Source organism: Neophocaena asiaeorientalis, unplaced genomic scaffold (assembly GCF_003031525.2).
Source record: "Neophocaena asiaeorientalis asiaeorientalis breed wild unplaced genomic scaffold, Neophocaena_asiaeorientalis_V1.1 scaffold332, whole genome shotgun sequence".
NCBI classification, from domain to species: Eukaryota; Metazoa; Chordata; class Mammalia; order Artiodactyla; family Phocoenidae; genus Neophocaena; species Neophocaena asiaeorientalis.
Genome location: NW_020173111.1, coordinates 2,034,757 through 2,049,561, shown reverse-complemented (window position 1 = coordinate 2,049,561; position 14,805 = coordinate 2,034,757). Strand labels below are relative to the sequence as shown.

The following is a 14,805-nucleotide window of genomic DNA, read 5'->3' as shown; positions in this document are numbered from 1 at the left end:
TCAGAGTTGGGGCCACCTTCCTCTTTTCTAGTGCTGGTCCTGCCAGCTGTCCTAGCTTCTGTTAAAGCACAGCAGAGGAGGTGTTAAATGATACAAATACAAAAACATACAGTGTCATGAAAGAGCTCCTTTTACTGCATGTAACAGTGTGACTTCATTTCTCTCCCATTCCTTTCCACGCAGAAGGATTTTATACTGTTAATCCTAACACCTGTCTGTGCCGGAGACAGTAAGAAGGGTGTATGTATTCGTGTGTGTGTGTGTGTGTGTGTGTGTGTACGTACACGTACATGCGCACGCGTACGCGAAGTCCCGCCCAAGAAGAAATAGAGAATACCAGTCCCATCTGCCTTTCCACGTCCTGGATTGGGAGTGTTCCCTCTGACGTACTGAAAGCCTAGAATATATATATATCACTTTGGATCCTGGATGCCTTGTGCTTCCTACCGTTTTTGGTGCCACTTTAAGGAGCCCGCGATCCCTTCCTTGGCTGTCATTCTCTACCTCTTGAGTTTCTGGAGGAGTTGTCAGTTTAAAACCAGCAGTAACAGCAAATCTCTAATGTAGTTTTCAGTCTGTAGCTAGTAACTCCATTGGAGCTTTTTGTTTTCCCTGAAAAACAGCCATTTCTTCTGTGTAGTGTTGAGTCTTATTGGGGTGGAAGCCTGGCCTGAAGCAAGCTCTTTTTCTTCATCACCTGAGCCAACATACCTATCTGCGTAGACTGGAAGTCAGCCAAGGATTTTTTGGGTGCTACCAGGTTCCTTTGGACAGGACAGCCAGATCAAACAAGGCAAAAGCTTAGACACTTTTTGTACTGTCTTTATTGGAAGATTTTTTTTCCCCTTTGCTATGTATGGTGTATATTGTATGGATTATCAATATCCTGTTGTCCAGGTAAGCTAAGGGTTATAACTTGTTTCTAGATAGTACTTGATGGTGGGATGAAATGCTTATAAGCTTCCTGTCTTCTGACCTGGTACCATTCAGAGCATAGATTTCCCAAAGCTATTTGCTAATTTGCTGTAACAGGAAGTTTGTGTTTTATAGTATTGAGGGCTGGGCAGCGGTGGTTGCTTTCAATCCTAGAAGTCGTGAAACTTCAGAAGTCCGTGTGTGTGTGGTTACCCACATGCGTGTGTGTGTGTGTGTGTGTTTTAAATACTGGGCTTGGCATTATAAATGTAACATAATTAAGCCACCATATATATTATAGTAAACTTCAGGCTTCATTTTGAGTAGATGAGAAGCACAGATGGTGGTTTCCAAATGTTGCTGTATTTTTCAGATAGGTAATATACAGTAGAGGGCACTCTCTTCACACTTAACGTTTTAGACTTTCTGTGGTGGGATCATTGCCATCTTAATTGTTAACTGGTTGAAATCTAGAATCATAAAAATGTAGGCCTTTATCAAGCATATTCCTGAATAACTATTTGCCTTTAATTAGTAGCAGTACAGTAAATGAAGTTTGAAGTTAAGGATTCTGGATTCTGATTCAACCTATGGTATTAACACCTCCATGTCATGCTCAAATAGCTTCATTTTTCTTGACTTCACTTTCCTTGTATATAAAATGAAGGGGTTGGACTAGGTGATTTTTCATACGTCATGATTCTTTGAAATATTAATTGTACTGAAAATCTAGAATAGGAAAATAAAAATGGTTAATATAATTATATCTGAATTATAGACACTACTTAGTTTCTCAGTTTGGTTTAGTTTGTTTTTATGGCATTTAATTTTTTTTTTTTTTTTTTTACAGATTGCCATTTCTTTAATAATTAGCTCCTACGTTGTGGGTTGGACAGAAATGCATAGGGTTAAAGGAAGTGACAAACCAGTATATCTTATTAGGTATTTGGGGCCTAAAGGCTAACCCATGGCCATGGCTCACGAGCCCAGCCGCTCCACGGCATGTGGGATCTTCCTGGACCAGGGCACGAACCCGTGTCTCCTGCCTCGGCAGGCGGACTCTCAACCACTGCACCACCAGGGAAGCCCCCACGCTATTTTTAATTGGACCTGTTGGGTAAGCTCTGTAGAGTAAACTCACAGCTCTCGTTCACGTTGTAAGCTACCAGTATGGAGTCATGTGGGAGGGGATATGGCTATGTTTCTTTAACTATATGATAGGACATTGGTCTATACTACATGTTTTAGATTAGCTGTATAACTCTCTGTGATTTTGAGTTATTCACATCGAGCTTATATTTTCCATAATGAGGCTTTGATACATTTGTGGGTCTCATTTATCTGTGAGCTATTTCTCTCCTGGCATAACACAATGGATTGGTCTATGCAACAGCTTAAGGCTGGAAGTGTCATGAGACTAGATTAGAAGCAAAGCTTCTTACAAGTAAATATTGATGTTCTTTTGAAGAGAAACATCTGTGAACAGTAAATTTCTGAGCCCCAACTAGTAAAGTAATGGACTTGTAATAACTGTAATATAAGTAGTATAAAAATAAAGCTGAAAAAGTAAAAATGTTTCCAAAGAAGATTGAGATGTTGGAGATCTATGAAAAACAGAATTGTAATATGTAAATAAATTTTTTGATGTAGAAAATTGGCCATTCTCCCTAAAAATAAAAATTGTGAAGTGGATTAAAGGGTTCTTGTTTAGAAATTATGACATGTTTGATAGTCTTTTTGGCAGGAAAATTTTATTCATTTATGATAAAATGAATTTGCCACCCCAGATCATTAAGATTTAGTACTGTTAAATGTGGTGCTCAGTATTTGAGACAGCACTGTCCTGACTTTGCTTCATTTATTAGGTTTATTCTGTCTGAAATTAAGGTAGCTTAGAAATGTAGGTAATGGGATATTAAAATTTGAGAGTACACTCTCCACCACATCAAGGACATTAATGTGATTGAAAAAGCAATCTTAAGTTGAAGGGTCCCAAACTATGTTACAGTCTTATTTCTTAGTTCTGTTAGGGTAACAGGTTTTTCCAGTGCATTTATAAATGATGGTGCATTTATGACGATGGTTTGCTACCCAAACCGTCTCAACGATAGTTATAAAATTTTCTTTCTAGCTTCTATTGTATTCTTGTACTTAGTTAAATCAAAGCTCTTTGTTGCATAGTATGAACACTTACGGTTCTGTACCAGTGTGTTATGCAACTGGACATTATTGAGTACGTGATTGTACAGTATTGATTAAAAATGAAAGGTTTTGCACCTATTTTTTAAATTAAGTAGTTCTAGAATTGCTAATGTTGAGATAATGAAACAAAGTGAGTTCTCAACATAGGGCAATGAAGTATTTTAGGTACTTGACCTTTTATTACTCTTACGGTTAATAAAATCATGCCTGTCTTAAGAGTTTGAAATTGGTTATTTTATTAGTTATAATTTTTGCAGAACCAAATCTGGGCCAAATCAGTTTAAAATACAGGCAGGGGAAGCCCCTACAGATAGGGGCTTGCTAGATATGACTTAAAAGACAATGAGTGTAGTCTCCCTACCCATAAAAAATCTATTTGAGAAGCTGTTCTTGAAATTAGTCTTTTGGATTAGACATTTATCACCTCTGACTGGATGGTTAAAATATAACTTGTTAGGATGGCTACTGTCAAAAAAAATAACGAAATCACAAGTGTTGGCAAGGATGCGGAGAAATTGAAACCCTTGTGCACTTGTTGGTAAGAATGTACAGTGGTACAGCTGTTGTGGAAAACCGTATGGTGGTTCCTGAAAAAAATTAAAAATAGAATTACCATATGACCCAGCAATTCTACTTCTGAGTGTATACCCAAAAGAATTGAAAGCAGAATCTTGGAAAGATATTTGTATACCCACGTTCACAGCAGCATTATTCACGGTAGCCGAAAGGTGGAAGCAACAGCACAAGTTTCCATCAGTGGGTGAATGCGTAACCAAAACATGGTATATACATACAGTGGAATATTATTCAGCCTTAAAAAGGGATGAAGTTCTGATATAAGCAGCAACATGGATGAACCTTGAGGATATTATGCTAAATGAAATAAACCATTCACAAAAAGACAGACACTGATTCCACTTATATGAGGTACTTGGCATAGTCAAATTCATAGAGACAAAAAGTAGAATGGTGGTTGCCAGGGGCTCTGGGGACAGGGGGAATGGAGAGTTACTATTTAATGGGTATAGAGTTTCAGGTTGTTTTTTTTTTTTTTAATTTTGTTTTATTTATTTTTTTATACAGCAGGTTCTTATTAGTTATCAATTTTATACACATCAATGTATACATGTCAAGCCCAATCTCCCAGTTCATCACACCACCCCCACCCCCCCGCCACTTCCCCGCCTTGGTGTCCATATGTTTGTTCTCTACATCTGTGATAAGAGTTTCAGTTTTATAAGATGAAAAGAGTTACAGAGATGGATGATGGTGCTGGTAGCAAATTATGAATACACAGTTGACCTTTGAACAATGTGGAGGTCAGGGGCACCGACCTTCTGCACAGTTGAAAATCCATGTATAACTTCACACTCGGCCCTCCGTATCAGTGGTTCTGCATCCTTGGATTCAACCAGCCGCTGATTGTATACATGTGCAGTGAAAAAAATCTGCATGTAAGTGGACTTGCACAGTTCACACCCATGTTCTTCAGAGGTACACTGTATTTAATACCACTGAACGGTATAAATGGCTAAGATGGTCAATTTTATGTTATGTGACAACTTGTTGCAAGTTAGGGGTTCATCTAGTGTCGCAGTTTTTCCTCAGGCAGTTTTACTTAACCTGTCACCCATCAAACACATTGGCACTGATTATCATTTTGAGGTGAATGGGGCAGCTGGAGGGAGAAGAAGCAGGAACTTACATTTTGGGGGGTGTAGCTGTGTATCCTGATTTGAGGGTTCAGGAGAGCCAAGTACAGCTTAAGGATGTTAGGCATCTGGAAGACTGAGAGACAGTGACCTATCTAAAAGATACGTGTGCCTAGAGGATGCTCAGGTCTGCAGAATGCTATAGAGTGACTTAGCTCATAGGCTGTCCACTTCTTTGTGGGCAGATGACCTTGATGTCAAGGGGGATATATATATATATATACTTTAATTTCTCATTTCAAATTAGTTTATTGCTCACCAAATGTTTTTTGAGTTATGGGCCAGGTACTATGCCAGGCACAGGGATTTAGTGGTGAAGAAAACCAGCAGAACCTCCAGTAATTTAGTAATAGAGACGTGGCATATTGCATTATTGGAGAAACAGTACACTTCAGTTTTCACCGATTAATCATGTATTTTCTTGATAATCTGGTTATTCCTAAACTTGCTTATGTCCCATCCCTTTAAGTATTTGTCTAAGAACCTTTTCCTTAGTCTCTCAGAGAATACAGAGAATGTACACATAATTTCAATTGCATATATGACTCAGTTTAGAGCTTGGGATAGTTTAAAGAGATTTTAAAGAGTATTTTCTGCAAATCTAGTTAATAATTTATGAAGTGATGTTTTCTGATATCTCTGGCCTCACCTGTGTCTTAGTGTATACTATTTGTGATCTTGTTCTAAAGGTTGGTTTGGGGGGACAGGAAATAAATATGAGGATTATTTGTTTTTTATAAGCATATAACGTTTAAAGCAGTTGATTTCACATTTTGCTTACCTTTTTTTCTAGAATGGGTTATATATAACTGAACACTGCCTAACCCTGAGAAAATGAGCTAGGATACGGTGGAATTATCTATAATTCGGCTTTATTTATATTAAAGAGAATGCTGGGACAAGGAATATTAAAGTAGTATTGTCTGGGAGATGCTTACGGAAAGGTATTTATATCTATTAGGTGTGAATTGTTATTTACACTTAGGGTTATGAGGGGGACATGCTGTGAAAAGCTTTTATACTAACAAGTTTTTATTATTGCCGGAAATGCTGTCCCTTTAATGTTGCTTTTCACCTGGGTGTTAGCAGCAGCCTGGGAAAGTCTGAGCAAGCCCTGCCTTCTGGTCAGGGACCCTTGGACCTGCTTTTAGCATTGCTGGTAAGTGGGTGGAAGGTAGGAAGGTTGAGTCCCTAAAATTGTGGGGAGCAACACCACCTAAAGTGAGTTGTTTTTTTTTTTTAAATCAGTGAGTGTTGTTTTGTATAGAATCTGAACTATTCTAACAAAGTAGAAAACAAAGCCTTTCTCCCGCTCCCTCATTTTGTACATCTTCCTTTCGCCTTCAAATTTCTAAGGTACTGAAGTAAATTTATAAATTTAAAGACATTTCCAAGTACTCTTTGGGAAGAAAAGAATGCTTTTATAGTATTTTGATAACCACAGAGATGCTCTTCGTTCTTAGGTACCCGCATATGGATAAATAAATGGCTAGAGGTAGAGATCAAGGCATTACAGTTTGATTTCATCGAACATTTATTCATCTACTGAGGTATTCAGGCGTTGGGTTAGGAACTGCGTTAGGATTGTGAAACACAGTTCCTACCCTCAGATTGCTCACAGTCTGGTCAAAGTTATGCAGAAACAGTATCAACCATGGCTTAGGCGCTAAGGCACAGGGATAAGGGGTACCTAACCCAGGTGTGGGAGCAGGTAGGGCAGCAAAGGCTTTCTGGAGCAGGGGGATCCCTGAAGTGAAGGATGAATTAGCCAGATAGAAGGCCGTACGCAAGGGAGGAAGAACAGAAAACAGAACAGAACAGAGGTGTCGTTGAGGAACTAACTGCAAGTCGTGAAGTGTGGTAGGAGCAGAGGAGAGCAGTGGGTGGGGAGAGGGAAAGCCGGGGCTCTGGACAAGGGGGCTGAAGCCACGTTATGTGTGTTAGATGCCTACTTAAGAGTTAGAATTGTCCCCCTTGTTAGGCTGTGGGCAGTAGTTGAGTTTAATCAGGGAAGTGGCATGATGAGATTTGTGTTTTGAAAGAGCAAGCTCTGAGAGTAGTAAGAAGCCTGCATGGGAAGAGGGGTAGACTGAAGGCAGGGAGACAAGTAGGAGGCTGAATGCAAAATAATAAGGTCAGAACCGAATTTGTGGTGCTAGGGGTGAAAAGAAAGGGCACATTTCAGTGAAATCAAAAAGACTTGCTTCTGGTTTGGTGTGGTGTTGAGTGAGAAGGAGGAGTCTTGGAAGGACTCCAGACTTCCCATCAAATTTGGGTTTAAATCTGGACACTTCAGCTTGCTAGCTCTCGTGACTTTGGGCAAGATACTTAGCCTCACCTGGTCTTAGTTCCCTCATCTCTGCAAAGGAGATTAAAATGTCTTGAGGATGAAATGAGCTAAGGATATATGTAGTTGCCTGATAAGACACCACAGAGTAAGTTTTCAAGAACTGATACCTCTTTTACTGGTTATAAAGTTTAACCACATTTCACCAAGTAAACAAACATGGTAGAATGAGTACTAGAATCCAGGCTTCACACATACAGGGATTTTATCTCCTTTGCCCATTTAGTTTTCCCCCAGTGCCTAGAATAGTGCCTGGCACATAGTAGACACTCAAACATTTGCTAAATGAATTAGTGATTCGATTTTAAGAATTTAATTTAGTTTTGGTCTTTTAAGGTAGAGAAATTTGTAGGATATCTAAATGGAGATGACCATTATTTAGCATTTGGATATTTTGATCTGGAGTTCAGGAGAGATATCTGGACTGGATATAGAAATGTGGGGGTCATCAAGGTAAATGGGTGGTAATTGAAGCTATGGGATGGATTACATCACCTACAGCAAACGTGTTGGTCAACAGGAGGCCTCGGGAACTAAGGACCATTGTTTAACTTTTTTGAGATGTGTACCCTTTTGAAAATCTTATGAATACCGTAGATCCTCTCTGCACAGAAATGCACATAAAAATAACAAATTTCCACCAGGGTACCTGTGTGAGGAACTGTATACCTTGGGTTAAGAACCTGTGGTATGCAGTAGAAAGAGGTCTGACGATGGCACCTCAAGCAATACCAACATAGAAGGTGGGCAGAGGAAAAAGAGTAAGATGGGGAGGCGAGTTAACAGGAAAAGAGGAAAATCAAGAAAGACTCAGAATAAGAGTTTCTAAAAGGAGGGAGTGCCAAATGCAGCAGACAAGTCAAAGAAGATATAACATGTCCATTGACTTTGGCCATCAGAGGTCTTTGGTGACTTTAATAAGATCCATTTCCGTTGAGTGGTATGGGGGAAAGGAAGCTGGAGTTCTGGGGATTACATAGAACACTGAGCAAACAATGAAGACATTGAGACAACTAGGAGAAGTTCCTTCATTTGTTTATTTATTAACAGATATTTATTGAGTACCTACCATGTATCAGGCACTGTGCTGGAAGCTGGAGGTTGATCCACAAGGGTGGATGTGGTCTCCTCCCATAGCTGAGGTTCTTATTGTCTGTTTGCCTGCCTACCTCCCCAGCCCCCTCACTCCTGCCCAGAAAATGCCCTGAAATGCATTTCTCCTGGGTACCACTGGGCACACTCAGCCACCAGGGGCCTCCAGTTGTTTTGCTGGGTCAGATCCAGACTGTTCAATTGCCCTTCTCTCACTTGGGCACGAGGGAGCAGATTGTCCTCTGTAACACCACCCTTTAGAGTCAGGGACGCACATCAAAATATCCTTGAGTTTGTGCAGTGCTCACTATGATCAGTGAGTTTATGAAAATTATTTTAATACTTTTTTTTTTCACTTTTAGCTCCCACTAACTCTTTCTTGTGGTAATGACTTTTATAAGTTTATTATTTGCAATATAAAACAGTGGTCCTAAATGTAGAAAAGAGGCATGAATACCAGGCCTAGGGAAACCTTTATCCTAGTCCTAGACTTTTTGCATGTGGGAATCCCTTATTTTTATTTTAAAAAATCTCTTCTTGGGGCTTTGTTGTCTTTCCATACGTATGGAGGTTTGCAAGCTTCAAGACAGCCATGGCTTTCATAAGACTAGCATGTGTGTGAGTGTGAGTGAGTGAGTGAGTGAGTGTGTGTGTGTGGCGGGGGGAGTGGGGGACTCTGTCTTGGTGCTCCTGGTTTTTTGCCCCTAGCACTATTGTGGACCAGTGGATTCAGAGAATGGTATACAGTGATTCTCAGTTTATTTCTTATATTAGAACTGAAAGCGTAAATGATTTAGATTTTCCCAGAAGCACACTGCATTGCCCCTGCTTCCAGTGAAACTCGCCTACCTCTTTTCTGCTTCCTCACTTTGTCTTTAAAATTTTTTGACTGCATTTTATCTCCAGATTGGCTTTTCAGTTGCAAATTCAGAGAATGTAATATGTTCTATCTTCCAGATCATTTCTAAAAATGTTAAATAAGAACAAGTTCAGAACCAATCTATTCCTTTTCTCTTAGTGTTTTTTCCTAATGTTTAAAGATCCCATTCTTTTGTACATATTTCTTTACACGTACAGGTTATACTAAAAGTATACTGATAGCTGTAAAATGCCCAGGACAATGCCTGACATATTGTAGGTACTCAGTAAATAGCAATGACTGTGCCGGTTTCTCCAGGCTCTCCAGATTGTTTGGTAGTTCCTGTGTTCTTTTCAGAATTGTTAAAATGATTATTAATTTGGATGGGAGGATGGGAGCGTGATGGTGGTTTATTGGCAATGTGCCAACCAACATTATTATCCGGCCCTTTTTTTTTTTTTTTTTTTTTTTTTGCGGTACGCGGGCCTCTCACTGCTGTAGCCTCTCCCTCTCCCGTTGCGGAGCACAGGCTCCAGACGCGCAGGCTCAGCGGCCATGGCTCACGGGCCCAGCCGCTCCACGGCATGTGGGATCTTCCCGGACCGGGGCACGAACCCCTGTCCCCTGCATCGGCAGGCGGACTCTCAACCACTGCGCCACCAGCGAAGCCCAATGTGGCACATTTTTTTAAAGCTTGGTTATACATTTTGCCAAATAATCCTCATTGAGACAGCAAAAACTTAAGTATTCTCGGTGTGATTTGTGATTTTTAATTTTGATTTCTTTATGTGTTTATTTTAAAAATAGAAAGCTCAATTTTGGAATTAATCTCTTTGTTCTTCAGGTAATCTATTAGAGATTATTACATAAATATAGCATAACTTAAAATATATAATAAAACCTTTAGAATAGGATCTTATTTATTAGAATACTAAAAAATTAGAAAATCTTTATTTTTATGAGACAAACATCATAAACTCATCAAACATTCACATAGGTTACTTTATTTGAATATGTAATAATAGAAAGTAGGGAGATGTGACATTTATATTCAGAGGTCAAGGACTTTTCCAAGATCACTTGTAAAGGGCAGAATTATGACTTTGACCAGGACTTCTGAACTGAATCACACCTTTATGCTTTTTTTCATTATGACTTTTTACAAAGAGAACTTAAAAGAAACTCTTACATTCAGTAAACATTCTCCCAAACCTCCTGTGTCTATAGCACTCTATAGTAACAATGACTAGTTATAGTAATGACACATGTCCAGTGTGTGTACAAGAAAGGGTTTATGTTTTTCAATAGAGGCTGAGATGCAGAAGGCTGGGGAACGCAAAGGGTAAATTCTCAGTTAATCAGAATTTTAAATGAAGCTGGAAGCCTTGAGCAGCCAAATTTGTATCCACCTTAAGCTTCTTAAGCAGTCATGTTTGTAGATACCTTTTTCAGAATCCCCAGGTTTTTTACAGTAGAAAAAAAAGAAGCACTTAAATTATCTCCCTCCTCTCTTTTTGTCCTTTGCAGTCATTAGACTAGTTTAGGGCAAGCAGTTTCTTGCATATTTCCATTCCTTGAAAACCTTCCAGTCAACCCATCATTGAGCAGCTCTTCTCATCTTTTATTACATACGCTGCATCTATAAACTGTATATCAGTGGAAATTTTTTTTAATAGTTTCTGTTTCTCTCCTTATTTATTATCAGGTATTCTTAGATGGAACGTTTTAAATCTGTACTTACTATGGTAAGCTGCTGTGAATACTTCCCGTGCCATATAATTAATGCCACCATCGGAGAAACTCCTTAAAATATGCGGGCACATGGCGCCTGCCCTTCCCTCTCTCCCCCTCTCCTTCCCTCCTCCCCCTCTCACACACACACACACACACACACACGCGTGCGCAAAGCACACACCAAACTGCCATTCTCCAGCAGGCCTGTTTCTGGAGTTGGGAGATGTCAGCCTGCCGGGAGGGGGTGGGAGGAGGAGGAAGAGGTGGGGCTCTACTCTGATTAATTACCTTAGGCATTCGGGGGTGGGGCTTCCTTCAGCCATCTGCCTGAGATATGGGAGGGAGCTGGAGAAAGAAGGAGGGGGAGAGACTGCCAGAGAGGAAGAGAAAAGAAAGGAAGAAACACTAGAAAGAAAAAGGAAGGAAAACGGGGTAAAGGGAGAACAATCACCCACCCTTTAAGAACTAGACTTGGGGGGGGAGGGGGGTGGAAAGCAAGCTGTGGAAGGTGTGCCCCAGCGCGACCGCTTTGAAGTGTTCATCATCTGTTCCATTTGGTTTATGGAGAAAAAGAAAATGGTAACTCAGGTAAGATCTGTGTTTCCTCCGTGCGTTTCTTTTCTCGTTTCTGAGCTCTAAATAAGATGGGGGGTGGGGCATAGTCACCAGAGTTTTAATTATTACTGTCCTTTTAGAAAGGGCCAGAATTATTGTTATCAGCTGGAAAGTGTTAGTCTGTGCCTGTTGTGAGTCCGTGTGTGTGGTGTATCCGTATCCTTTTTTCTCTCCCCTCCCTTAGCTCCATAGCAGATTCCTGTTTCCTGTACTGTGCAGCTGTAGCTCAGGAAAGACCCTGTGGGGATTCGTCTACCTCTTTGTCTTGGTTCTGAGAAGAGGGAGGGAGAGAGAGACTGCAGAGGTAGGAAGAGATTCTTGTAGACTGCCAAAAAGAGGGGAGAGGAATTGACTTCCTTTTAAGAATTGCAGAAGAATTTGTGTTATAAGGAAATCTGATTCCTGATTCGCTTTGGTTTCTCAGAATTGGCAATGGACTTGCAGTTTTGCTGCCTTTGCTCTAAATGGCTTATTAAAAATGAAGGCTAGAAAAATGTTTCGTTTTCATGTCTTTGTTACTGGCAAAGACTGTTTTCTGTGAGAACATAGAAGCATCCAGGTGCAGCAAAGGCAGGTAGAGCCCTCCCTGGCAGAAGAACAAGTCTGAATATATAAATGACAATCACGGGCATTAAAAGACATCTGAAGGAGAGGGAGTAGGAAATGGAAGACCTCTCCCTCTCCCTCCTTTTCTTTGGTTATACCAGGCAATAGCTGCATTTTAGCAAGTCATTCCTGACAAATGGAAAGGTGAATACTCTTCCCCAATTTACCCTGGCGGTGCTCTTTTTCTTCTTGGCACGTTTCTGTATGTTCCTTTTCCCTTTTTTTTAATATATAGGTTGAGAGGAAACGATGAGACTGTGATTTATCAATGAGAATTGTTTGCATTGTGGAACGTTCATGTCCTTTAGTCTCAGACTTAAGATCAGTTTCACTCCAGGCTTTTATGCTCTATAGGGAAATTTCATCACTGGACAGTGCTTTCCTTTTTTTTTTTTTTTTTTTTTTTTGTATTCTCTCATCTCTTTTCCTAAGTCACCACCGGAGGGCGAGAGAGTCAACTGGCTATCTGGATAGAGGCATCATTTTAGGAACTGGAACCCTGTTCTGTTAAATGTTATATAATGCCCCGCAGTGCTGTTTGGAAGGAGGTAAAGCATTAAGGAGATTCTCCCAGCATGACCGAGAGGAAAGGGAAGTTTCAAAGAATATGTCTTTCCATAGTAATTTTTCAGCAGATCTGAGTTTGGAGATTATTAAGAAACCCCTCCCTCTTCTGGAAAGTGGAGAAACCCTTGAAATATTTTCTCTTCCACTTCTTATCCCTTCATCGTCAGCCCGATTAACTCTTTTGAAATATTGCTTTACTTTTTAAAAAAGAGAAAATATGTTTCTGGCTTCTCTTTGTTGCTTGGGAGATGATACTTCTTAAACTTGGAGCCTCGTTTAGTTTTCATTAACTGACCATATTAGAGGGTACCAGCTCTCTTCTTTCTCAGCTGTTACTGGAGCCTTCTCAACTACTTGACTTTTCATTGTATGTATTGTATATATTTTTAAATCAGTGAAAGAGTTATATAAACTAGGACTTCTTATAATCAGAGGTTTTCCGTGGCCTCTTGGAGCCTGTCCCCTTAGTTTCTAGAGCAGCTGAGTAAACGTGTGCAAGCCCAAGTTCAAATGCACAAGCATTTGCACATTTAATATCTTGGTCTTAATAAGTATTTAAGGAAACTATAATTTTAGGAATGAAGCAGAAGAGATAAATAGAAACTGGAAAGAGGCAGTTGGGGGAGGTTAAGAATTCTAATAGGTAAGTGAAAATCATTATGATTTTCTCAGTGTGTGTGAATGCTGAAGGAAACAAGGAACTCACTTTTGCCCATCCTGAATTTATACAAATGGAAAGTATAGAATGTCAGACTTGTGAATTTTCAATATTCCAGCATGTTTGTTTTTTGTATACACTTTCTGTGTTAATGTAACATACATAAAGTAGCAAGATAGGCCAAATCTTTATTTGTCCTATGGTTTTGTTTTGTTTTTGGTGGGGGGGTAGTTTTTGGTTTTTTGAGCTAGATATTCCCAATATTTGATAATGATCTGTCACATAAGCTTTCTGAATAGTAAATGTCTGCAGTGCTTAGGGTTCACTTATCAAAGTTAAACAGTTTATTGTGGTACTTAGTATCTTAACAGGTATATTAAGAAAAGTATTTAGGTATGTTTTCATCATTTTGTCACCTAGGTTCTTTGCATCTTTGATCTTAACATTTCTATATCCCGTGGTTTCCATCGCTCACTTGGTGGAAGGTGAAGGGCCTTCAGTGGATGACATTTTCATCACATTTATATCCATATTTGTAGCTACACGGTGTACACACATTGTTACTATATATGCTCTGGTTTTATAAGGCCTGTTTTTGGTTTATAAGGCTCTGTTATTTACAGTAAGTTATCAGAGTTTTGCTTTAAAAAAAAGCAAATGGCAATTTAATTACAGAATTCTAGTATAGTAGACAGACATGCTCATGTGACTTTTTAAAAAATAACTTTAGGTTTATCTGTCATTCCTGTATATGTTACAGGAGTATTTCACTGAGGTACTTCTCTTCTTTCAGAGCATGTGAACCAAATTATTGCATCTCCTCACATCTGTGAAAATAACAATGTGGAATAAAAGGAAGGAGAAGAGATACATTCTTGTAATATGTGTCAAATTAGACAAAGTTGTAAATGACTTCAACTCCAATTAATAAGAAAGGTTGTACTATTTGTTGTTGAAAGGGAAAGTATACTAGGCAGAGAGGAAAAGATTTTACAGTGTGGACGTTAAAGAAAATTTTTGTTCTCTACTATAGCGTAAGACTGCCAGTTTCTGTGGAACACAAAGCCCTCCCTTTCTTGGACAGCTCAGTGCTTTGCTGGCATTTTCTTCAAAATCTGTTTTCCATCAGGACCAAGAGGAGGGAAGGTGTTAAGAATAAGGGAGGCTGGAAAGGAGGTTGCTGTTCCTTTAAATAGTGCGGGGGAGCCCAAGTGGCAGCAGGCCACTCCAGAGTGTATTCTTTTGTAATGAATCACCACCAGTTCTATTGTCTGCTACCTCCACTCTTTGTAGCTGGAAGGCCGAAGTCTTTTACCTGAGCTGTGGCCAGGTCCCTGTTCGTTCCAGGGTGGCTGGGAGGAGAGAAGAGGGAGGGTATTTTATGCTTTAATTAAAGACCGGTAAGAGAGCAGGTATGTTTTGCTTTGTTGCATTTTCTATTATCCTTTCTGGGTTTTTTTGTTTTTTTGAAATGAGTTGGAGTAGGGAATCTATTCTC

General features: G+C 39.6%; 1 protein-coding gene across 10 annotated transcripts in view; it reads left to right on the top strand.

The window, feature by feature from the left end:
• The window catches only part of RBFOX2 (RNA binding fox-1 homolog 2), a 257,056-nt gene that overhangs the window by 159,273 nt on the left and 82,978 nt on the right, over nt 1–14,805 (top strand). Inside the window, exon 1 of one of the 10 annotated variants that reach the window (XM_024743498.1) lies at nt 11,336–11,449. The exons of the other annotated variants lie outside the window; for them this stretch is intronic. Within the exon in view, the coding sequence (XP_024599266.1) occupies nt 11,423–11,449 (27 nt within the window). The 5' untranslated portion in view covers nt 11,336–11,422. Of the gene's footprint in view, nt 1–11,335; nt 11,450–14,805 lie in introns of those variants that run through there. 10 annotated transcript variants of the gene reach the window in all.